The 26,391-nt window shown below is 32.9% G+C and overlaps 2 protein-coding genes across 3 annotated transcripts; one reads left to right on the forward strand and one right to left on the reverse strand.

The window, feature by feature from the left end:
• Nucleotides 1–2,100: 2,100 nt before the first annotated feature.
• On the forward strand, nucleotides 2,101–6,109 carry LOC655780 (uncharacterized protein). The gene is made up of 6 exons (XM_962342.5): nucleotides 2,101–2,319; nucleotides 2,816–2,936; nucleotides 2,986–3,118; nucleotides 3,662–3,868; nucleotides 3,915–4,151; nucleotides 5,575–6,109. The coding sequence occupies exons 2-6, from the start codon at nucleotides 2,921–2,923 to the stop codon at nucleotides 6,017–6,019; spliced, it is 1,038 nt and encodes a 345-aa protein (XP_967435.1). The 5' UTR covers nucleotides 2,101–2,319; nucleotides 2,816–2,920; the 3' UTR covers nucleotides 6,020–6,109.
• Nucleotides 6,016–22,428, reverse strand: LOC655867 (zonadhesin). 2 transcript variants are annotated; one of them, XM_008198028.3, is made up of 12 exons: nucleotides 22,243–22,428; nucleotides 21,175–21,252; nucleotides 20,865–20,999; nucleotides 20,607–20,819; nucleotides 16,607–16,792; nucleotides 16,190–16,519; nucleotides 15,924–16,133; nucleotides 14,451–14,675; nucleotides 14,175–14,393; nucleotides 10,121–11,674; nucleotides 6,865–7,101; nucleotides 6,016–6,814 (listed from the first exon to the last, which is right to left on the reverse strand). In XM_008198028.3, the coding sequence occupies exons 2-12, from the start codon at nucleotides 21,242–21,244 to the stop codon at nucleotides 6,222–6,224; spliced, it is 3,972 nt and encodes a 1,323-aa protein (XP_008196250.1). In that variant the 5' UTR covers nucleotides 21,245–21,252; nucleotides 22,243–22,428; the 3' UTR covers nucleotides 6,016–6,221. The 2 variants fall into 2 exon arrangements, with proteins under 2 accessions (XP_008196250.1, XP_008196249.1); XM_008198027.3 differs by having other exon boundaries at nucleotides 20,865–21,002.
• Nucleotides 22,429–26,391: the final 3,963 nt, after the last annotated feature.

Below are 26,391 nucleotides of genomic sequence, written 5' to 3' on the forward strand. Positions count from 1 at the left end.
TCAGCTTTAATTTTGGTAAGAAGATAAAAATTGAGAGGAGTGACCGTTTCCGAGATATAAGTAAAAAAAAAACAAAAAAGACAGCTTTAACCCTCTACCCCTCCTCGAGCTCCCCCAACCCTCGGGGACTTCTGATGTACCCAAGTGTATCTACCCAATTGTAAAGAAAGCGTTTAAAAAAATCCAACTCTAGTATTTTTTTACACCGATCGCCTTATTTTTGTCTAATTTGACTGAGCTATTAAATGCGTAGGTAAGGTAGGAGATGGTGGTGAAGACTTGGAGAGATTGGGTAATGCCTTATATTAATATTTATATTGAAAAATAATATGAGATAAGAAAATATATTAGTAAAAAATCGCATCTTATCTATTATACATAAATATGAATGCATGCTGATTTCATAGTTTTATACATATAAATAAAAAAGAAACATTTTCAATAAATAAAAAATACGAAAAATAAATCGTTTAGTACAATAATAGTACATTAAAAGTATCAAGAATGTAAGGAGATTTTACCGATCGAAGACAATTGTTCTCAGACTTTTGTCTTAGAGATCGGTAATCCTTAACGATCGTGATGCTTATTGCGTTTTTTGCACGATCTTTACATTTTTTAAAGGTTTATTAAATAATGTCAAAATTATTGCCAAAACAGCGGGTAATGTTTACTGGTTGCTACGTCCAAGGCGGCGACAAAATTACTTACCGACGCCTTGGACTTAGCAACTATAAACATCACGTACTGTCTTGGAAACAAGCGTGGTACACAATCAAATAAAGCTCAATCGTGCAAAAATGATATTTTTTGTAAAAAGATATTCACAGATTGTTCTATTCGGATACTACAATATAAATACATAAGGGTACAAATTAAATGCACAGTATTTTATTTAAACGATTTATTTTTGACAGTAAAAAAAATAATAAATGCACAGTAAAAATAATAATTGCACAGTAAAAATAATAAATAAAAATGATAGATGCAAAGTAAAAATGATAAATGCACAGTAAATAATAGCATATCCAAACTAGAGCGTGTAGAATTCCACATTTTGAGTTTTACGTTTTCGAGATTAATCCTTCGAGGGGTATGTTTCCTTTTAGTTGCAGACTACCAATTCTACGTCGCTGTAGCGCCATAAAAACCATTATTCCTCGTTTTGAATTTTGCATTTTCGAGTATAATCGTTCGAGGGGCATGTTTCCTTTTAGTTTGCTGGGGCGAAGCCCCAGCCTGCAAGCTAGCTACTGAGCGTTTATTATTTAAACTGTGCAAACTGAAACTAGATACTGTGCATATACGATTTTTTCACTGGGAAAATTTTAATAAAATACTGTGTGTGGTTTACTTGTCATTTAAACTTTTTACTGTGCAAAAATTAATTACATACTGATCATTTAATACTTTTTACTGATCAAAATCGAATTTATTACTGATCGCTTTATTACTACCCAGTACATTACTGGATTGGGGGTCAGGTATAGGAAACAGACACTTTTATGGAAATAGGATTTAAGCTGACAGAAGTTAATATCTCCAACAACAGGAATAATTTAAGTTCGATCGCGATTTCTGGCGTTCCTAATCTGGCGCTATGATATGATTTGATCATCTTTTTGAGATGCATCGATTGATATAAAAATTATCCAGTTTGAGTGGTCCTTAAATTCCCATAAGAAGTGTGCCTTTTGAAAAGTGATAGAATATTAGTAAACATTCGGAAAAAATAAAAAATTGATTATTTTTGATTCAAAAAACTAGATGACAACGTAAATAATTATTTAAAGCATTTATTTATTTTTTTATTTCTTACTATCTTTCTATCTATCTTTCTTACTAATCGATTATAGTCAAAGATTGTTTTAGTTACGGCATTGAATAAGGTATACACCTTTTCAATGGTTACGGTATCCATAATTGTCTTCGGAGTTCTAGGGCGGAACATCTCATTTTAAGGTAATCTTGAGTGAATAGGCATTACAAATTTTATTTGAATAATCTGATGAATCGTCTCAATACTCGTTTCAATGTCCGCAAAACGCACAACTTAATTATTTTCACCTTTATTCTCACTAAAACCTTGTCCCGTTTGATATTTTTCATCACACCGTGTGCCTGTCAGCTTTCACTTTCCTTCCAACTTGAAGCAGACTGAATAATCCACTGAGAAGAAAGTTGCGAGTTGAAAAATATCGGAGAAAACCATACATACGTAGTTTTAACAGCAATTAAATCGAAATTTTCCAAAGAAAATCACGTTTAACACGATAAAGCGAGTGCTAAAGTGGTGGTACGCAATGTTTTGTGAAAGAGGTAAGTGGAAATGTAGAATAAGTAATTTGTTTTATTAGTAGGTTAAATGAATTATTGTTACTTAATTATTTCATTCTGACTGAATGTGCGGCTGTAATTTTATATAATTTTAACTAAATTGAAATAACAGGTTTGTCATTAGTGATTATTTAGCAATTTTTCCTCGTAATGCAAAATATAAGCTATTATTAACAGATTGGTCAAAGACCTTCAAGTCGAAGTTTTAAAAAATTCTTTTACAACCAAGACGAGTAAATATTGCGCAAATGTTTCAATAGACTTATATATGTTTATATATATTTAGTCTATGAAAGATGTTGACTTATTGATTTTTGAGGCATTTTATGGCTTCCTAGAAGAAACCTTGCTACGACTTAACTGGACACCGAAAAAGATAGTTTAAATTGAGTAAATAATAATTTATTTATTTCTGATTTTGTCTTTCCAAATTGGTAACGCATAACAAAATAATCCGCACTTCTTACTGCATTTACAGCCATTGCACAAGTAGGTTTACACCGACTTTCCTTACATGTTTATAAGCACACCGACTTGGAAAACCTGTAAAAAGCATACGAGCTAGCAGTCTGAACGCAGCAAAATGGCAATGAATCAAGGTGTGCAACTTAAACCCTTTATAATTCGATTAAAACAAATTAATTACAGAAAATTTTAATGCCGAAAAGTTTGTGCAAGACTTATTCGAAGAGGGGACAAAGAGGGCGTGCGACGAAACGGTGCAAAGATTCAACGAAAACACAAAATTGCCCGAATTTTACGACGAAGAATTGTACAAAAAGTGAGTACTTATTTTTTATTTGATTTTATACGAAATTCAATTAAATAAAAAACAAATTTCTATAGCGGATGTTAAACTATTTCTTTATCAACTCTTTTAAGTAAATAAAATAGCACCTTAACGAAAAGAGTGATACATGTTTTAAATTTATTTTATTCAATAAAATTTACATATTCTAAAATATTAATTTGACGGGTTAACAATTTTTTTACAAACTTGAAGTCTTGCTGTAGAAAAAATTTTGTATATTATATACGACAATGTTGATTATTTATCTACTTTTGACTTCGTCAATTTTAAATTTACCCTTTTTACTTGTAGATATCGTCTTGTATAATCATATAAAATAGCATATTAAAGTTATAATATTAATATCATAATTTGTTTATAATAAAAAATCATTAAAATTTGCCATTTATACTTCGCGTTTTTGAAAGGTGGATTTATTCACGCTACTGCGTCCTTTAAATAAGCAAAATAGATTACCAATAAAATATAAGAATAAGTCACTATTTTTTAATAATTAAACTCATCGTTTTGCAGGGGTCAGAAATTTTTCATCGACAACATTTTTGCCCTCCTTTACGGAAAATTTCTGGGCCTTCTCTCAGTTCTCTCAATTCCTTCCATCGTTCGTATTTTAATTTATACAAAAATGTCGGGATCGCCTTTAACAGCCTACAGAAGATATCTTTCCACTGTGTTTCATATGGTTATTTGGTACCAAAGCGACTTTACTCCAGGGTCAAAGTAAGTGTTTTATTTTATCGAAAGCATAAAAAACAGAGTTTTATAGACTTTGGCAATCGGTGATTGAGGTAAAAGACAAACACAACTCAGTGAGCAAACGCTGCTGCAATGCTGGTTTGGGCCGAATCAATCAAAAAGACATGGCTTTGACGCAGTTTGGTTTCATGGGCTATGCGTTGGCTTTCAGGGATAAAATAGGCCTCCATGATGCTAAAGAGGAAGAGTTGAAGGCTCTTGTGCATGTGTGGAGGGTCGTAGGATACGTAATGGGGATCGAAGATCGGTAAGTACACTTCCGAAGTAGAAATCGTAAACGCTGTAGGTAAAAAAAAATCACTAGATAAAAATTAAAAACGCTATCTGAAAACAGTTATAATACTGCATGAACCAAAACGCACAAAATTCATATTTATCTTTGTTATTAGTCATTTCCAAAAAAATCCTCGAACAAGGCGATTGTGACGTCATTCTTAATGTTTTTAATGACAACCGACATTTTTGTAAACTGCATTAGATAGATTGTATAAGAAAAAAAAAGGAATTATATAGTAAAAAAATAAATATACGGTAGCGTGGGACAACTCTGGACACTTTGAAATTAAGGCTCAAGATTATTTGGATATGTTATTTTCCTTTGTTATTATTTGTATGAATAAACTAATACCATAATACATATGAAAGTCGTGGAGCGCTAAAATTTTCTAAACAATGGCAACATTTTCCGAGCTAATTTTGTTTCAAAATGACCCTAACAATCCAAAATCGTCGCGATTATCTTTTTTACTAATTTGACACAATTTTTTTCTTTATCAAATTTAATAGAATTTTCTTTGATAAGTATTTTTGTTTTTCGTACAAATAAAATTAGTTTTTTTAGGTTTGCTTACCCGTTCGTACCTAGTAGCACATTCATATCCAAAATGTGCACATACAGACAAATACATTTACTCAAAAACTACTTAAGTGATTGAAATTTTTTATAAATGTGGTCAATTATAAAGGTTCCCCAAAAGTACAACCGTTTAAACAATTTGAAAAAAATATGAAGGCTCCAAAAAAAGTTATCTGAAGCTGCCCCACCCTACCCTATAATATAAAAATATTATTGACAATCAAACATAATGGAATTTGTTTTTTTGTTCTTGACTTATTTCATAAACGGCAATCGTTTTTTTTTATATTTTTTGTATAATTACTATAATTAGCATGAAAACGGATAATATAACACCTAAGCACAAAAAATAAACAAAAAACAATCATCCTTTATAAAATAAAGCAAGAACGTCTTTGTTATACCTAATATTGTCTCAATAGCTTTCATAACTTTTTTATAATATGATCAACTAACTCGTAAGAAAACTGATTAACTATTTCGCGAAAACTTAATTTACTCGCTAACACTCATAAGACTATTTGTTTGACTCGGTAGTAAACCACCACTTATTATTACACAAATTATTAATCTTCTCTAATTTAATCATGATTCCTTTGATTTTTTCTGATTAACCCTGATTTCTTCAAGATTTCCTATAATTTTTTTAAATGATTTTCCCTAATACCTAGCATTTCCATTTTTTTATTAGGGAATTTTATTTTAATACATAGCATTTAGATTATTTTGTCTAAAATTTACATTTTACTTAGAAAATGACAATTATATTTACCCCGCAGTTTAACCGTATCTTTTTTGAAATTTAAGTTTTTAGGTTTAACATTTGTCGAGATTCGGTTGAAGAAACGAGCGAAATTTGCCGCATTTTGGCTGACCAAATCTTCCGACCTGCTATTGAGAGAAAAGATAAAGACTTTATTGAGATGGCGACACATCTATCGGACGGCATGTGGGCAATGAACCCCACTTTGAACGCCAAAATTTACCTAAATTTAGTTTACCGCTTACTGCAATCACCGAATAACAATAATCAGAGCAACAGCTTTCTAATCGAGTTGAATTTTTTTGAAACCGGTCTTTACTATTTCCTGATTTTGGTAATTTGGAGCTTGCAGTTCAATATATTCAGAATTTATCACAACTACACTCAGTACGTGTCCTTGTGGTTAATGGACGTGTTCCCGTTTTTGGCTTACTATAAATTCGGTTATGCCAACTCTCACGTTAAAGTTTTGCAGGGGAATTTGAAAGAAAGTTGAACTTTTCGAGTTTTTATTTCTTAAAATTAATATATACAGCTTTAACTACGTTAGAATCGTTTTAAAAATAAATAATTTGAATAAATAATAGATATTTGTTTTATTTAGTGCCACATGAACAAACCCAAAAAACACCGTAATCCTAATAAAGTCTTCCAGTAAACGAATCACAAAGTTTCATTCAAATGGCAATCTAGCAAAACTAGGAATTTTCAGTTTTCACGTCTGGTGATATCGTGTTGTATTTTTCGTTGGGGAGTTCAATATAAATTGGCCTATTGTTGGACAAAAACCCAGCATCATCCCCAACCTTGGTGCTACTAAGACTATTCATTTTCCTTCTGTACAAAATAACCAAAAGGAGTAGAACACAAATGACAAATGCTGAGGCGGCCGCTATGACAATCAGAGCCGTGTGATAAGGAGCCACCACCGAAACCGGCGACTGCGACACAATTTCCCGGTGTTCTAGCGCCAAATGATCACCAAGTGCCGGCTCCTGGAGCAGTTTATGCGTAACCCTTGACCTGGTGATATCAGCAGTTAGACCCGGAAGTCTCTGCTGCATCACAAGCTGTTCCAGTCGATAAGCAACGTCGACTTTGTTGCTCCCAATTAGAGAAAATTTAACGTAGAGAACATCGTCGCTTATTTCCGTTTTGAAGCCGCCACTGAGAATCCCCTCAAGACTTTGTATAATTTTTGTGACTTGGTTAATGACCGGGATCGAAGAAATATCGTCGTATTCGCCACGGAAACCTAGAGTTACTTCAACACTCTCGACTGGAACTTGTTCTGCAAAAAAATCGCGTCAGTTTTGGTTCGAAGACGGAGGAGGAACTTACTGCACGTAATTTCTCCTTTTTTGAAGGTGTTTGTGTGTAGGAGTTGGTTGCCGGCTTCGTCGACGCACCAACACGTTTCTTCTTCGCATTGAGTTGGGAGGAATTTACCGGTGGTGTCGCATTGGCCACCTAGAGCTTCGCATCGGGTGTTTGAGGGGACTTCCAAGGGCTCGTCCAAATCGCTCGGTTCTTCCTCGTCGTCGAACGAACCGATTTGCATCATTAATTCCTCAAGAACTGAAATAATGAAAAACTTAGAAAATTGACAAATTCGAAAATTTATAAAACATTAGTGCGTATTCGATTAAATAAAATCGAGACGACTAAGATAAATAAAAGAGAAGCATAAAATTTTTGCTCGATGTATTTAGTATACTGGACAGTTTTTTTAAGTATTTTTTACAAGTGTCCAATTTTACTTTAAAAATTATATCCAAATCGGATACTTATTTTGGAACGTTTGAAATGCAGCATTTCTGTGTGATTACTCATTATGATTATTATTATTAGTCTTTGAGATGAAGTAAAAATATATTTTTTGCAGATTCCCCCTGCATTCAAAGTTCACTTTCCTGCACTACAAAAAAATTAGATCGAGAACGTTTTTTACCTTTGACAAAAAAGGGCGAATTTTATTTCCTGCTATTATATAATTACCTCTCACAGCAATATTACAGAGTGTATCAGAAATACGTGTCTTAATTTTAACAGATAACAAAGTTCAACAAATGAAACATCTTTTCTATTTGTAATTTTTCTATGAAAAAATCGCAAATTTACCTAAAATTTGGAAAAAGATAACATACAGAAACGTGTTCCCACCTATGGGTACAAAAATAAAAGAGCCGAACTATTTTCGTTGTGATAGAAACGGACAATTTAAACAATTAAAATAACAATGAAAATTGTTGCTATGAATACAAACTAGTTATTAAACACTGAGGAGGAAAACAGTGAAAATTATAAATAAGAATTTTGAAAAATGTTATATAGGAAAGTTGTTGTATTTGGTGAGTTTTATTACGTGTTAAAATTAACACACGTATTTCTGATACAGCCTGTATATATCAAAATAAAATAATCAGTTTTTTGTCAAAATTTGTTAAGAGTAGAATGAGAAATAACTAAATTAGATAACAGTTATATGGTTTTCACGACGTTTTGCGTGTGGATCGCTATTGTAAATAGTTTCTGCAAAGCTATGATAATTTTTTGGCGTATTATCTTTTTGAAGACCCTAATGCTATTTGACTGAATTACGTTTTGAATAACAAAGGGAAGAAGCAAATAATTTGCAAAATTTTTATAAAAATAAACCAAAAAATCGGCGAGTTGGATTGAAAATAATATTGTTATTTATGATTTTTACAAACTACCATGTCAGACATTCAATTATTTTACAAATTTACTTTAATAAATTAGAGAAAAAATGGTGAATTGGATTGCAAATGGTGTATTGTTTGTTTTATTCGAGCGTTTAAACTCCATTTGAAATAAAAACTCAGTTTTTGATAATATTTTTTAACGGAAAAGAGAACTAGAAAATTAAGTGAAAAATGACACTTTTTTTTCTTAGATCCTTAGCACACTGTTGAGCTTGGTAGAAAATTATTTGCAAAATGAACTGGATATTTCTTTTGTATAATTTCTTGTCTTTATCTAAGGGCCGGTTTACAGAAAGCGAAATTAATTGCTTTAATTCAAAATTAAAAGTTGCCATTTAAAATGTATTGACAAATGTCAAGTTAAAAATTTAATTGCAATTAAAATGTTCTGTAAACCGGCTCTAAAACCTTTTTGTTTTATGGGACAAGTAAATTAACAGAATAAATTAAGGGCCGATTTACAGAATTGTTTAATCGCGATTAAATTAAAATTTAAAAATAGGGTTGGCTAGTGAATAAGAGCCGGTTTATGGAAACCTTTGTTAAAATTTAATTCGTTTATCAAAGTTAACAACGCAAATGAACCAATGACATTTATTCAAATTGGTCATGTGATCAGTTAATCACGCATTTAATTGCGAATTAAATTAATGACGCTTCTATAAACCGGTCCTAGGGGTCGATGTACAGAAAGCGAGATTGAGACTTAATTCAGAATTAAACTAATTATAATGCATAAAATTCATTGACAAATGTTAAGTTAATCACGAATTAAAATTTGATTGCAATTAAATGCGTGATTAACTGATCACGTGGCCAAATTGAACTAATTTGATTGGTATATTCACGTTGTTAACTTTTAACAACGAATTAAAATTTAATGAAGCTTTCTATAAACCGGCCCTTAGTACTGCAATTTAGTATTGCAGGGTTTCACAGAGGCCTGTGCCTCTAAGCGCTTCTAACACACCAACAACAATGCATATTCCGATACGAGCTGGATTACATATTTTGTAAAGTTGGATAGTCTTCTCTAGTTTGTTAATTCATTCAAAAAACTATCACGTTTTTAGTTAGGAATTTATAACTATTAACATCAGTGACTATTTTGATAACTACCGAACTACTGTCATTGGTTTCCAAAAATTGAATAATTGAACGTGTATTTTCTGTTTCTAGTATTTTGTGATTGTTGTTTGTTTTTATAATTGGGTGCGTACATTACTCGCAGGCCTCGTAAAGTTGTATGTAGCACCCTAAATAAATTTCATTTTTTTTTCGTCTTCTAAGAGGTGTAAAGTGATTTGTATAAACTTGACAAACGTGCAGTTTGTTTCGTTCTCAAAAATAAAGTTACACCAGATGTAAAGAACACTTAATTCCAAATAAGCAGTTGAAGCGTTCTTTTTGAAATACTATACATTATTTTTAAGAGTTTTAGCGTAAATCGTGTTAATAAAATGTTTTTAATAACGGAGATAATTTTTAAGTTACCTAAAATTTGGCCTCTTTGAGATGAGCACTTCAACATAATCTACCCCAGAAATATGGATACCAGATTCTCAGTAATGTTACTTTTATTATTATTTTTTAAAACTCTGGGTACTCACGGAATGTCGCAGCTGCAGCTGCATGATATATTAAAGTAAGTAAGTCCTTCCGACTAATAAGATGACAATTGTAACTAGTTTTTGTTGATTAACGCCAGTGGTCTTTTGATTTTTGTTATCTGAACATGGTCGGCTTCCAAACATTTTACTAAGGTATATTATATTAGTCTAAAACTTTAAGAACAATGCACGCTAGCACCTGTTAAAAAAACGTCCCAACTTTGCAAATACTTGTACAGTTACTTGAATTATAATTATTACCTAAATCGGCCTCGCTGGTGTCAGCTCGATCCTCCGCGCGATTCCTTGCTTGCCTGAAGTTACACAAGGGCTGGGCCCCCCTTGTCAGCGTCCCTTTCAGAGGCTCTCCTTGTGGGGTAACACACCAGCAAACCCCCACATGTTCCAAACATTGCACCGTCTCCCAGTTCCCAGTGTTAGCTTCACAGCGCGGCATAAAAGTGGGTTTATGGTACCTCTCCGCCGCCCTTTGATTCTTCTCTCTTAATCTTTCACACTGGCTCAAGACGGGACAAACCAAATTGCACATTTCCTCCGAATGGAAGTTGTTATGATTCCCGTTACAACCCGAATACACAAACATCTCGCATTTGTTCGTCCGGGAATTAAAGTACCAACGCGTCAAATTCCGCGAGAAATCATCCCCACAATCGCCCTTATCCAAAGCTTCGAAACACACATCTCTAGGTTTAGGGCAACAGACTGCATATTCTCCCACAGGACTCAATTGGCATTTGTGTGATGAAGGACACGTTTCGTAGTCGGGGCCACAAGTGACGATTTCTTCGCTATTGCCCAGTTTCAAGGGGTCGCCGTTTTGGCATGGGTTGTCCTTTTTCGGGAGACACATGGGAATGGGTGGGCAAGGTTCGTTGGTACATTCCACTGGGACTAAGCGACATGTCTCGCCTTCCCCACGACAGCTAATGCGCGAGCATGGGTCTATGCAATCACAGGTACGACATCCATTGGCATCCATTTCGAAGCCGTGCTCACAATCGTTGATACATTTGTAAAGAGGACAATCCGACTGTTGGATTGTTTCGCATGAAAGCTGGGAGTTTGTCCTGGTTTTGGAAATTTCAAAACCTCGCCAATCCACGCACCAACACTCGTTGGTACCAGGATTGCACTGCTTGGGTTCGTAGGCACCTTCAGGGGTGCATTGTGGGATGTAAACCCGGCCTGCTGGTACTCCGGATTCGTGGGCTTGGTGCTGGGAGAGCGCGTTTTGGTGCTGGCAGGCAGTCAGAAGGAGAGGTTCCACGCACTGTGTGCCACAACCATTGGAACAACACCGCATGGTACCATTGCAAGCCATATCCGAATTGCACTCAAAATCGCAGGACGTGGACGTGGCGGGGACCAAATATGGGCATTGGCCCTGTTTTTTAGGGAGACAGGCTGGGACAGGAGGGCAGTAATGGTCCTTGCAACTCACTTCGACCAATTGGCACTGTGAGTTCTCCTCGCATTTGATTCCACTGCATGGGTCGCGGCATTGGCAAGTGGGACAACCTGTTTCTTCAGATAAGACGAACCCATATTCGCAACCCATGCGACAAGTCAAGTCCAAACAATCCAGTGACTGTCTCAGTTCGGTACAGTTTTGGGTGGTACCTCGAGTTCGGGGGATTTCAGTACCGAAATTGTCGACACACCAACATTCACCTTTGTGGCATTGGGTTGAGATGTAATTACCATCAGAATCACACGAAGGGCTTGGAAGGGCCAGGGTCATACCCTCGCGAGTTCCTTCCATACTTTCGGAAAAGTCGTGCAAGTATTCACACACTGTGAACAAATCAATTAAAACAAATAATTTTTTTCCTACTTTGCATTTGTACTATTATGAATAATACTAAAATATGTAATTTAGTGGAGGGGTCGATAATTCTGGAACTACATAGGTCTATAAATTTTTAGAATCCAAACGGAGTTGTTTGAATTATTTGGAAGTAGTGGAGTCCGGTTACAATAAACTTCCGACTTTAAAGTACCATTTTTCAAACGCCGATTTTTTTTCCATAAGCTCAATGTATTTTTTTAGCAGTAATGGCGATCCCGCTTAACCAGACACCACTATTTTTGTAAATGACTTATGGAATACCGAAATTATTTGTGAATTACTGGAACCAGCTAAAAAACTGTAATAGTGGTTTTTTGAATGAAACCAATACATAATATAAGTCGTAGAGAATAGATGCAAAAGTCGCTATTATACTTGAAATGCAAAGTTGTGATTACGTTATGATAGAACCAAAAAACTTCTTTTAAAAAGGGTTTTAGATCAGATCTTATTCTACACTCTTAATATATGACAGTCACCTTCTAAATATGTAAACACTTAGCTAATAAATTCGTCTATGTTAGACAGTAATTTCAATAAAAAAAGTTGAAAAACGCAAAAACCATACAGATAGTTTTGCATCTACAAGGACTCATTTACTAGTCTATTAGTGTAAAAAGGCTAAATTAAGGTTATTGCTTTATGCTATTAAGAATGTTCGCATGTGCGGTTTAATTAATGTTCCTTGTCGAGCGCGATATAAACCTTGAAGAGTTTGAGATATGGGCTTAACAAAACATTCAGTACGCGTTATTTCTATTATTGTTATTACATTACGACAAAATTATGATTTATATTTGTCAACGCTTTGAAAAATAAATTTAGCAATTTCACGTAACTGAATATTAAAGAAAATAATAAAAAATTGCTGGGTGAAGCTTCGTTTTACTCATCAGATGAATTTTTCAACCACACTTTTAACTTTAATACTTAAGGTATCAAATGGTTTTGTTATTGTTTTGTAGGTTTAAGTTTTAATTTTGACTAACTATATTTTAATTTTATATATTTAAATATTGACTTATGTATAATACAGTAATATTGACTGTATTTCAAGGTATCAATAAATTATTATTATTTTTACTATGAATAAATCTAGATTTTAGGCATTATTGAATCATTGTTAATTATAATAAGTATTGGAATGTTGAGTTTCTTGTGATCACTTTAAAATATAGATCATGCTTTCATTGAGAAATTATTAATGACTGTTATTTCCAATTGTTTACTTAAGATTATGGTTATCGTAAATAAGTCATAAAACTTAAAGTTAGTTGTTGATGTACTTTGATTCGGATTTGTTAAAAAAAATTATTTTGCTTTTCACTTCTTTTATATTGGGTTTAAAATGACGCATACATTTTATTTAAATTTTAGTTTTTTTTAAAGGCAACCGATATTTTTGTTTACTATTTTTGGTAGTATATTTCTATATCTTTCTGGTAAGTATATTTTTTTAATTAATATAAGCAAAATCAAAAAAAGAAAATAAAGTAAAAAAGTTAAAAAACTTAGTGATAATTACGCACAAACGGCTTTACCTTTTTATTTTTGTCTTATTTTATAAGGGGCGATATATATTTTTTTTTGATTTATTAAAAAAGGACCCTTAAAAAATGAGAATTTTATGCGTTACTTTAAACTCAGCCTGCATATTATTTTATCTCTAATTGCATTTTGGTAAATTAGTTAAAAAATGTTTTTATAACAGCAAATCCTCTCCTAAAATTAGTTGTTCCAGTAAATCATGACGCTTAAATCTGTGTGTATTTTTTTTTCGAATTATTAGTGGATTTTTTTGGACTTTGTATTAATTAAACTTTTTTTTTCAATAAAACGACCCCTCAAATGTTGCATAATGTTGGCAACGCAGTTTTCTGACAATTCTCCCTTCTGTGCATAAGCGCATAATTTAATCAAATGAATCAAATACAAGCGGCAAAGCCTATATATTTCTAAAAAAGTGCGTTGCAAAGAAGAAAAAAAGTAAAAGACTCCTGTCTCGTTTATAAGACATTTTCTCGCCTTTATACAATGTGTTTGAAAATGATTCTTCATTAAGTCACCTATGAAATTTGAACGTAATGTGTCGCTTAATTTAATTCTGAATGCCGTCAAAGTGACAGATCCGTCAAAACAATGCAAAAACTAAATACGAAAGAATACATAACAACAACAATCACGGAAATATGGAACACAAATCAAGATAAATCCTACGCTTTACACAACTTTGCCGAAAAATGTAAAATAATGAGTAGAAAGCTTATTCAATGATTTGACAGAAATGACAACACTCAGTAACTACGGTTATTTGAACAAAGCGACACAGTGAATTTGAATATGGTAGTCGGCTTGATGAACAAACATTTTTGAACACATTGTAGTAAAGTGCATGCGACCAAATACTTCTAAATAAACTCGCATCATTTTATACTATTTTCATACTTGTTTGTGGGCGATTTTCGGTGACATTTTCCTCTTCTATCATTTCTCGTGGACAACAAACGGCTTGCGTTGAACCCGGAACTGCCGTGCATTCGTACTCTGAAGGACAAATAGTACCATCTTCGGAACGAAGGGCACAGGCGACCGGTGCTCCACTTATATCGTCAGTCAAAGGAGCCCCTTGATCACACGGATTCGCATAAATTGTTTTTGGTCGGCCTATTGATTTCTTTTCTAAGTACTTTTATTGCTTTTATTATGTATTATTTAACATACAAACTGGTAAAGTCGGGCATAGAAAATCCGTACACGTTGATTCTTTCACATTTATGCATTCCTCGTCTTCGGGACACATGTAACCATCACAAGGGTCGTCACATTTGCATGTTGGACATCCATCTTCGTCCAGCTTGAAACCGTACTCGCAAACAGCGGCACATTCTAACGATTCGCATTGTTTGCCGCTTTTGTCGAGGCTTCGAGCAGATGATTGAATACGCGCTTAAAATTAAAAAAAAGAGTTATTTTGTTATACACGACGATAAAGAGATTGTTTAGCTACGAGTGAAAAGGTTAAGTCTAAGAGTGAAGAAGTCACGAATGACTTATTTCACAAGTAGATAGACAATCTTTATCATCGTGTATTATACCACATTTTTTTCTATAACAAAACTTCAAGTTTAAAAGAAAAAGTAACTGTTAATTCTTCAGTTTAATATTAATTGAATTGTTTTAATTGAATAAAATAAATGTAAAACATTGCTATTTTGTACCCTTACAGTTAAAATGCTACTTTATCTACTCAAAAAAGTTGAAAAAAAATACAGTGGGATTTCATTATAACGAACCCGCTTATAACGAACTTTTGACCGAATTTTGAAGAATATGTTGGGGTTGATAATGTAATGACAAAGCAGTAAGAAAAGTGTTAAAATTAATTGATAAAAAGATTATTAAATTACTACTTGAAAACATTTTAACCAGTGAAAACGTGTGTTTTTAAACATAATTACAGTGTGAATGTGGTAATTGTGCAAATATTTTATGGTAGTAAAGCTCAAAATAAGTCAAAATAAATCAACTTGATTTAATGCTTTTACCTACTTTTTGAGGCCTACAGTGAGCAACCTCCACTTTAGCGTCTAAAAATTCGTTATATCAACGTTTACGTGACTAACAGTCGGAGATATTTGAAGGAAAAAAATTCTGAGGTATTATAGATAAAAAGATCAGTGTAAAATTTTTACATTTTTATAATTTGTTTATAGGAGGACTGTTTTTCGGTAGCTGTTTTCGCTAATGTTAACTCATTCTGATAGATATTGAAGAACTAAGCTCAGGGATCATATTTGATTTAAAGTTATGTTGATGCCAAATATATTCGCCTACATAAACCCTCCGTATCTTAGAAACTATAAATATTCGGATAATGCAAGTTGTTGAGTTATTTTCACTTCTTTTGAGCTCTACTATCATCCCTTACAATATTTGCACAATTATCAAATTCACACAGTATACATATTATTGTTTTGCAAAGAATTCATGTTTTTTTACAATACTTATTTATTTCGTCTTATTCTTTAGTAAAAATAACTGATAAAGACTTTTTTTTTAATTTACCCTTTATAGCGAACCTTGGACGTAACAAACTGATTCTGACACATTTTCTGAGTTCGTTATAACCGGACACCACTGTAGTTTAACATCTGCTATAGAAAAAAATAAAAAATTGATATTTAGATTTGGTACCATCCAAGATTGAGCAGTTGGTATTTCCGGCAGGTCCCATAGAACCACGGATTTTGCGTCCCATGCGATCGACACACCAACAAACTAAGCTGTTGCGACTGCACTGTTTCGGCTCAAATTGGCCATCTTCAGAGCACTGGGGCACGTAACCTCGGCCTGCTCGTTCACTCACGGCCAAAATTTCAGACAAGGCGCGCTGATGTAAACACTCTAGCATATTTAATTTAATTGTTAATTGATGCTCAATCGTTAAATGTCAACCTCACCTGTAACATTCTTGGGATGGGTACACGAAGCCCCGCATTGTTGTGTTTGGCAACACTTTTGAACCGAAGGACATTCCAAATCGTGACTGCACATCTGTCCACACTCGTCCCCCGCATCAATCTTCTCAGGACAAGTGCCGGTTTTCTGTATTTTCAAAGACGCCGGACAGCAAACTCCATAGTCGTTCCCTTTCTGGACTAAACACTGATACATAGGGGGACAAGTGGGTTTCCCCGGATCATTTCCGCATAGAAACGGTCTGACGGTATCGCTTATGCGCAAAGGGTCTCCTACAGGACAGATATTCTCCAAACTTCGTCCCCTCTTGCCTGAAATATTTGACATTTAAGTAACACACCTCTAACTTACTTTCACTGGCACATCTTTTGTCCCTTACAAGGTTGAGTAATACTTACATGTGGGGACAGGGGGGCACGGAGGGTCGGCACACGCGAGCTCTTCGAGGTGGCATTCGAGAGCGTTGGGGCATTTGATGCCTTCGCAAGGGTCACGGCAACGACAAAGGGGGCACCCGTCAGGGGCGAGGGCGAAGCCGTGGGGGCAGAACATGCGGCAGGTGTGGTCCGCGCACGGCTTCGGCACTGACAAAAAAATCATATTTTAAATTTTTTATTTTAATCCGGAAGCAAGCGTAAATCCATCTTAAATGTTTAGTCGGGGAAAAGTTCGTCCTGACTTGATTGCAAACGTTTTCTGAAAACTGATTCTTGTTTAAAATTTTCTGCTGAACTTAAATCCGAAGGTCCTTGTTTGATTTGGATTGCTTTCATTATGAAAAAGGCGTTTTATCGAAAAATTTTGAAAAACTAAGATTGGGCAAATTTTGTGTTTACATCGTTACATTTTCCTTCTGCATGAAGCTAGAGACTCCATTTTTTGCACTAGATTTCACAATAAATGTATATTCTATCGTATGAAGACAATATTTACTAAAAAAACTAAGAAAATTGCAGTTTTCTTGTAACGTGTCATAGTATTTTTGTGTAATGAATTTTTTATTTAATTTTTTAATGTGCACGTTACGTAAATTTTCCATCTTGTAGGATTGACTTGTGTATTTTGTATACAAAGTAAAGCATATGCTTTCTTGTACATTATAGGATTTGTTTCAAGAAACCTCTAAAAAATTTAATAAAAAATCTGTGAGCATTTTTAATGAATTTATTAATACATTATCAGTACCCACGTGAGTATTTTCGCCGTCCCTATCTCTATTTTAATTGTTGTAGAATAATTACAGTTAATTTTTTTCACAACTTTTGTTGCAATTTTTAGCTTTCTGGGTACAACTTTTAAAATTTAGAACCGGTTTACAGAACATTTTATTTGCAATTAAATTTTAATCGCGATTAACTTGACATTTGTCAATGCAATTTAAATGGCAACTTAATTCGAATTAGTTTAATTTTGAATTAAATCTTAAATTCGCTTTCTATAAACCGGCTCTTAATGTTGATGATTATTATAAATAATTTTAAATTGGTCTTAGTACTATCACCGATTAAAATATTTTATGAAATTAAGAGACACAATCCACTTTCTCTCCTTCTTAAAATACCGCTAACAATAATTGAAAGGGATTTTTTTATCATTTTTCTTAAGTTTGTTTTGGAATGTGTACTATGGCATACTGAGGAGCTTATGCACCAATACTCTGTATTTATTCACCTGTCGTCATATAGCCTGATTCAAAAGCACATTACAAACAATCACATTGTTGTAGGAACCACTTAGTTACTTGCCATTTCAATTCAATAAAAATGTAAAATAGTTGTTGATTATTATATCTATAACTGAAACTATAAATTACATGAGCAATTAATTTTTTGGAGTGCATGAATAACAACTCTTAGAGAAAATACACTATTGTTATTTTTATTGAATTGAGATGGATATTACATTTAAAAATGCAAAGAAAAATTACCTCTTTAACTTTAATTTTCTGTTAATCTAATAAGATTTGTTTTCTTAATGAGAGAAGTTTAAACATCAATGTGCAATTAATAAAAAATAAATAGAATATTGAAAATAATAACTATGCCCCACTATTCTGTGCTATACCTATTTCGAAAGAACACGTAGGTAAATGTCGGCTTTTTATGAAAAGGTAATATCGGCAACAAAAATTTGTTGTCACAAGTTACAACAAAGAAACGCGGAAGGATAGGTATCTATGGTGTCAAATTCTCGTATTTCCATAAGGTGTATCCGCATTACCACAAGGTGCATCAAGAAGCCATGTGATGTTGCCAATATCTTTAAACATTTGTGTCTTCAAAACCATGGGTCGTAGAAAAATTGTAGTTTCCCAAAAGATATACCGATTTTCGACTTTCACTTCCTAATCACTTGATGAGGGATGTGACCATAAAATCGGTATATAATGTAATATCTTTTGGGAAGCTTTATATTGTAGCAACGTTTTCTTTGTACACCATAAAGTTTTACAACAGATGATTGTGTTTAAGATAAGCAACCCTCGCGATAAAATGTTTCGACAAGGTTGACCCGAAAATGTTGATGATACCAATTGGTTCGTCTCAAAGACTACAGTCTGTCAGTAATAAATCACACAATAAGCTTGCCTGAGTGATTAGCTTGAAGGATCCTTACGGTTTGGGTAATCATAATAAAAATTTAATGGTATGCAAAGAAAACGTTGTTACAATAAGCACCTCTGTGTTTCTTTTAATGTTTGCTACCACTACTACTTAAAAGATTTTTCGACCCTTTTAAATCACTGTGAAAGCCCAACTTTGAAAAAAAGAATGCTTCCATCGAATTTAGGGTTAATAACCTTAATATTATTTTTTTTAATTAATAATTCTGACGATGTTTATTAGAGTTGTTTGAATAAGCTGCTTATTTTTTTAAATAAATACAGGATGTGTTAAAATGATTTTTATCTAGTTAACTTATTGAATTTAATCCGCTATCAATAAATGTCAAACTGTTGTGAAATTCCTAAAATGATAATAATTAATTACATTTAAAAGTTTCGTTAAAAAGCAACAAAATAGTTACACTGCAAGAAAACACTTTCAACATTGAAGCTTATTTCCAAAAAGAGAGTTAGTTAATGGAGAATGGTAATATTTGATCTCTTAACGCCTGTTATTAATTCTGTGAGGCGGAATTTTTGATTTTACATGAGAAATTCATAAGACTAGAAAATCATTTTAACACACCTTGTATAAACAGAATAGTTCTGATGTCACATCCCGTGAAAAAATTGATATTGGTGTATGTAAAGAAAGAATCTTTATTACTTATTAATGGAAAAACAATTTTAAATGAATTAATCATTTTCGAAATAGAAGGTCATTTATTTTAAAAACTTTCAACAAAAAAAGTCAAATAAATAAAAAATTAGGTCTACTATTCTTGCATCTCAAAAATTTTACTACCTATGCAAGTATGACATGTTGCAACAAACCTATAGATAATTTGCTCACTTTGTTTTATGAAAACTAAAGATTATGTACAAGATGAGTCTGCTAATAGTTATTTATTTAATGAGTTTGAGTGTAAATCGGACGCTTTATTTCACGAGTGGATTTTTAAACCACGAGTGAAAACGAGTGGTTTATCATCCACGAGGCGAAATAAATGAACCGATTTACACAAAAACGAGTTGAATACAACATTTTATTCTTCGAAATAGACTCAGCACGGCTTAAAATTGCTTTAAATTTGTTAAAAATAATCTGACGTTTCGTACTGAGAAATGCCACACAGTTGTCAAAACTTCCTTACACAGGAGAAAAACCGTAAATTTTGACAGTGTCGAAGAATAAAAATATTTTACAATATATCAGAATACAGCCTTTGTTATTGATTACTTTATATTTTTATCTGTGAGCGTAATTTTTTTTAGAATTTTTCTGCAATTGGCGTTTGCGGTCGCGAAGTGTCATTATGATGGTAGTAAGTTCAAAAATAAGTTTTAACAGACTTACTCTTTATTCGTTAGAATCTACATTACTTGAGGGGCAAAAATAATGAAGGCAATTCCAAACTAAAAAGCGACCTTTGATTCAAATTCGGCAGAAAATTTTACTCACGAATCAGGTTTTTTTTTGCAAAATTTGACTCGAAATCTTGCGGATACGCCGGTGACCCGATTCGCCTCGTTCTGCCTCATTATGTATGTATCTAGTTCAATGGTTGTGTGCTAAAGTCTCATTAGGAAGATGCGCTACATTGTATTCAAAAAAAAACTCCAATTAAAATTTCAAGCTGACGAACTTAATCAAAAAATCCCGTGTAAAAAATTCCAAGATTCCAAGAGCGATTCCAGCAACTCATTTCTTATTTTGAAGTGAAAGTCTTGGAAATGCCACTTGGTGATTTCATTCATTAACGCATAGACCTCGAGGCACTTTCACTCCTCACCTGTGCAATTAACCAGAGCCGCTGCAGGGGCTCGAGTCCCCGGCAACTCGAAGCCGGCTTCGTCCACGCACCAGCAGGAACTCACAATCTCATTATCGCACTGGATCGGTTCAAAACCCCCAGATTTATTACATCGTGGCATTCGCACACTCCTGGCCTCGACACCTAGAGCTTTGGCCCGTCTTGACGCCGCCATTCGCAACGTTTGACATCCTAGACGAAAATGTTAATTGCCAGCAGCTACTTTTGCGTAAATACCTGTGAAAAGCTGCTTGGTGCAGACTTTGCCGCAAGGACTCTTGCAGCAAATGCTATCGGGCGAACAGTCGTCGTCTTCGGAGCAGTGCTGGGCTCGCAAAGGGCATTCGGTCAACATGGGGCATTTGGACGACTCTGCTAATTAATTGGTGTTGCGTCATTATTTCGGAATTATTCGGTTAGAAAGCGTAATAAATGAAAAGAGGGAAATACAACAAAGGAATATGCGTGGTGAAGGTCGCATGCATGACGCATTAATTGGCGGAAAGAGGAAATGAAGATTTGAATTAGAACAAATTTTTTCACTCACCTTTCCTGGCGATTGCTATCGAGAGAAGCACAAGGAGAAGACCTAAACTCAATTCCCAACGAATAATCATAGCTAGACCTGGAAAAAAGACAATTCCAGTTGGAAAAATTATGACTCATCTTCACCTTGACGGTTGTTTATTTGTTTATTTCTTTACCACAGTTGTGGGTACGAATTTTCATTCCTTTTCTACGTTTCTCAATGACAAATACTCAAAAAAAAACACAAAGGAAATTGCATTTTATTGCCAAACAGCTGGAAATGCTATGCATTTGCGTGTGGCATTAACAGGTGTCTGATAGCAACATTGTACAATTTATTTTGGCTAACGGGTGGACAAAATCGTAAATATTTTGCGCCCACGCTTTCAACTCGTGTGTCAATAAACTCGGAGTTGTTTTTCATAAAAATTCGTTAGTTATCAAACACTCTCCAACATTTAATCACACTTTTCGCCTTGTTTTATTGTTTTAGAAAGTTTAGCATCGACTAATACCGTTTTTAATGATGTCTCGTCGAGTTAAAACGATAAAAATAAGTTTCTACACACGCAATTGCTTGGAACGTGGTTGTTTTTGATTTCATAATTTAATTTGGTTTGTTCGAGCTTCAAACGACACTCAAATCTAATTTTTTCATGTTGTTAACTGTTTGCACTACTTCCCATGGCCCGTGTATATTACAATTAGAAATTTTAATAGAACGAGTTGAAAATTTTGAAAAAAATCCTTATGCAATATCTTCGTGTGTCGAGAGAGAATTCGAGTTTCACCGGATTTTCCCAATTATGATTACTGTGCCATATTGTTCATGATTAAGTAGGTTTGTACAATTTTGAAATAACGCGACTTTTGCTACCGCTACAACAATTAGAAAAGTGGTAATTTCTCCAAACTTTCCTCATACGTGAAGAATGGATAAGAAAGTCATTTGTTGATTAAATTAGTAAACTGATGCGCAAATGCTGTGTCGCAAGTAATTAAAATTCAATCAAAGTACCGCATAGCTGAATACAAGAGTAGTGTGAAATGATTCACTTTATTATCACTTGAAATTGAACCGACATACCAATGTTTGGTGAAAAATGTTGGGTGTAGTCTGGAAAATCCGTTCAGATCGTCATAGAATACAACAATAACACGCGACACAAACGAATAACACTACCGGAGCTGTCGGTGGATTTTAGCGGACTGCTGTCTTGGGCTTCTTAGCAGCACACTGACCGACTTTCGAAAGAGGTATTCCCGTGTTCTAGGTGAGAGCTGTGACGTCATGACACTTCTTTGCAACCGGGTGACTTGGTGCAGCGCATCCGGGAGATATACGAAGAGTTCATCCGGAGGCGGTGGATATGTCTCATCGCATTATATCACAAAAAACCGCTCGGATCCTTGGCCCAAAGCATTTTGACTTTGTGGCTCTGTGTAGCAATCGATACGCCGTATCAATTATATAATTAGTTCTACCTGTGTCTTTTCAGAATGTTTCGAAATTTTAATTGAAAATTCTTTTCCCAACCACAGCGAGTCGCTCGTTTTCGTATAATTGTTAAAAAAATCTACTAGCTACTAAAAATAGAACTTATTTTATTTAAAATGTTATTTAAAATCCATTTTTTTTAAATTCAGATATGATCGTTTTTGAACAGTTTATACAGACTGTACCAGTGAGTTGAAAAAGTTAATTATTGACCATTATAAACATTAAAAAATTCGTCTTTTTTTACAAAAGTCGTATTATTTATACAGGGTGTTTCGGAAATTAGCTATAATGCAAAATTAAATTTTATTTTAATAAAATATGCTAAATTTTAGCATTTTGGGATGTAGCTTTTAACACTCATGTATTTATGCTATTAATTGTTTCAAAACTATAGAAATGCCAACGTCGCATTTTAACGAATTATTTTTTATTAAGGTTGAAAAAAAAGTAAGTAAAATAATTTTTAATGAAACTATAAATTACATTAGCTATTAATTTTTTGACGTGCATGAAATATTTATAACAAATTATTTTGAGAGAAAATGACTTTTACCTCTATAAAGAAGAAAGCTCAAACTTTGAGGATAATTTTTTTAGATCACTGAAATCAAAAAGATTAAAAATGACAAAGTTTGTTTCAACTTGAATATTTTTATTTTCGCTTCTAAAAGAGTTTTAAAACTGTCGTCTCTCTAAAAACAAGTGTCTGCAGATTACTTAAAAAATATTTAACTTTAAACATAAAAAAAATTATTAACGATTATTTCAGTAGTCGAAAAATAGAATTTTTAGTTAATACTAACAGTAATGTTACCATTAGGTCATTATTCATCATTTATTAGGGAAGACTAGGGATAAAAGTAACAATTTGCCCATTTATATTAATATCTCTATTTTATTAATTTAAATAATAATTTAATTTGTTTGAATTAAATTATAATCAAAAGTACAATACCAATCTACAGAAATATTAAGTTAAATCAAAAGCAGCATTTGTCACAACTGCCCCTACCCTTAGGGTTAGTTGTAAGAAGAAAGAAGGAATTTTTGTAGTTTTTTATATTTTATTGTAATAATAAATAACAAATTGAATTAATATAAAAAATACATAAAAAATGCATCCAAACAAATAAACAAAATACTCAATCTAAGATACAGTTAAACATAATTAACTTCATAGTGCAAGCCTCAATAATGGTAATAGTTTTAAAATTTTCTAATTTATAATAAAATTTTGTCATTTTGAGAAGTGGTGGCAAAAAATTAAACAAATGGAATTCGGCTATGTTCCGAAAATCTTAGTAACGAGCTTGGAACGCAACTTTAATAATTTAATTTAAAACAAGCTCAGGTTTAAAAGCAATCTGTTTTAATTAAAAGTCATTTTCTCGAGCTAATTTTTTTTACCATAAAAATTATCGTAGTTTTTGTTGAACATTTGATAAATAAATTTTGTTTTGAATAGCACTGAAGTTTTCTTGAAAACGTTTTGAGTATAATTTAAGGCATATTTTCATTTTTATGCATACTCTGTTTATATTTTAATCTTATTTTAAAGCTTATTTTCGACATTTTTGAATAAAAAATCCAAACGGACTTACGTGTTTATTTGTTGTTTTTTTTTTCATTATGCGGTATTCTAGGTTAAAGAAACATTCTGTACTTTGAATAATGCGAGGATAAGTTAAAATTAGAATTATATAAAAACTACATCTCTTTTCGGGACAAAAGTAAGTGTGCTGACTCAATAGTCTGTTGTAAAAATTGACAGAAATACTTGTCCACAAAAAAATCAAATCTACAAGGAAAGATATAATGCTGTATTAATAAACTAATTTTAAGAATAATTACTTATTGTAAACTGTAAATAGTGTAGTTAAATACAATGTGTTTTTAAATGATTCTCATCTAGTCGTCTATGTAAAATCGGAAAATGCCGCTTCATAAACTAATGATAGGCGTTTAGACATAGAATATTACCATTCTCCATTTATTAAGTCTCCAATTCATCCGAAGCTTCGATAATAAAAGTGTTTTCTTGCACGGTGTAGCATTTTAATAAAATTAAATGAATTTCTCAGCCGTCAGATTTGACATTTATTGACAGAGGATTCACAATTTACAAATTTCAAAGTTAACTAAATGAGAATCACAGTGTATATACGCAATTAATACATACTTTTGTCATATAGTCTTCGTACAAACTTTTGAAAGCGTCGGGAGTTCAAATGAGTTTGTAGAGGGGTAGAAAAAGTGATAAACAGAAACACAGTTTTTCACAGTTTTTCTCTTTTCTTTTGTACAAACGACCCGGTCAATGTTTAATAATTAGTTTGTATTCAAAGCAATAATTTTCATTGTTGTTTTAAATTGTTTAAATTGTATGTGTCTATCACAACGAAAATAGTTCAACAGTTTTATTTTTGTACGCATAGGCGGGTACAAGTTTTAATATGTTTTTTTTCCAAATTTTAAAAATAATGTAAAACTATTAAAATATTTAAGATAGAAAAAATGTTTTATTTGTTGAGCTCTGTTACTTGTAAAAATTAACACACGTATTTCTGATACATCCTGTAAGTAAATCCCTGTATTAGCTGTTTCAAAACTATAAAAACGCCAACGTCATACGTTCTCTCAAAATTAGCTGTTATAAATTATTCATGGACGTCAAAAAAAATAATAGTTAATGTAATTTATACAAAGTGTATATAAATGAATGTAGGCTCGTAGTAGGTATTAAAAGTTTGCCGCTTCTTTCAAGAAAAATCGAACAATGTTAGTATGTGAAAAAATTGGTTTTACTGGTTGTCTGGGTAAATAAAAATTGGTACTTTTCAGAAATTTCATAGAAATAAAATATTTAATTGTGGCAAATTCAAATTCCAAAACCACCTGAGGTCTCTTTTATAAAGAGACTGTATTTTCAATGAGAGACCTAATCATTAGTAACTATTTTACAATTTTATCAACCTTGTTCCTTTATAAAAAATGGCGTTTTTATAGTTTTGAAACGGCTAATACCATGCGATTTGCTAAAATTTCTAGTTGTTCATGATAGTTACGTTAAGTCGATGTCCATTACGGAAATAAGATTCCAACATATTTTTTTTTATGTTCTTCGGTGAACATTTTGCACATATTGACAGATAAAATGCTGAAGTTATTTACGGAATACATTTCAGTGCTGAGGTAAGTGTCAAGTATCATGGATAACTAGATCAAAATCTTAAAAAATCGCGTGGTATAAACTTTAACAAATTATCCGCAGTGGAGTTACTATAGTTATGACATGGTTTACTGTGATAACAACAAGGTCCATGTATAATGTAAATTGTTGCTGAAGTTAGCTTTTGATTATTCGTTTTTTATAAGCAATAGTCAGTGTCAAAATCGGATATAAAAGTAGTTCGTATCACTTTAAAATGGGAAATTGAGAAATTATATCTACCGGTTTGGGGTAGGCAATACACCTTGTTCATAAATATCTTCAATTGACGTCTTACAACGAAAATTCTTTCTGATTTGGATACTGAACAATTGTTTATAAAAAAACGGACTTTAGTTACTGTAGTTATCAACTTTAGGCATTTAAAACTTTATGATTTTAGATATAGTTTAATAATCTTTAAGAAGCAAAAACAAAAAATTCATGTTCAACTTTTAATGAACTTCTTAATTTTTTACAACCCTAATAGCAATGCCGTTCGCTTTAAAATGGTGAAAGTCCTTTTT

This window comes from Tribolium castaneum, chromosome 3, assembly GCF_031307605.1.
Source record: "Tribolium castaneum strain GA2 chromosome 3, icTriCast1.1, whole genome shotgun sequence".
NCBI lineage: Eukaryota > Metazoa > Arthropoda > Insecta > Coleoptera > Tenebrionidae > Tribolium > Tribolium castaneum.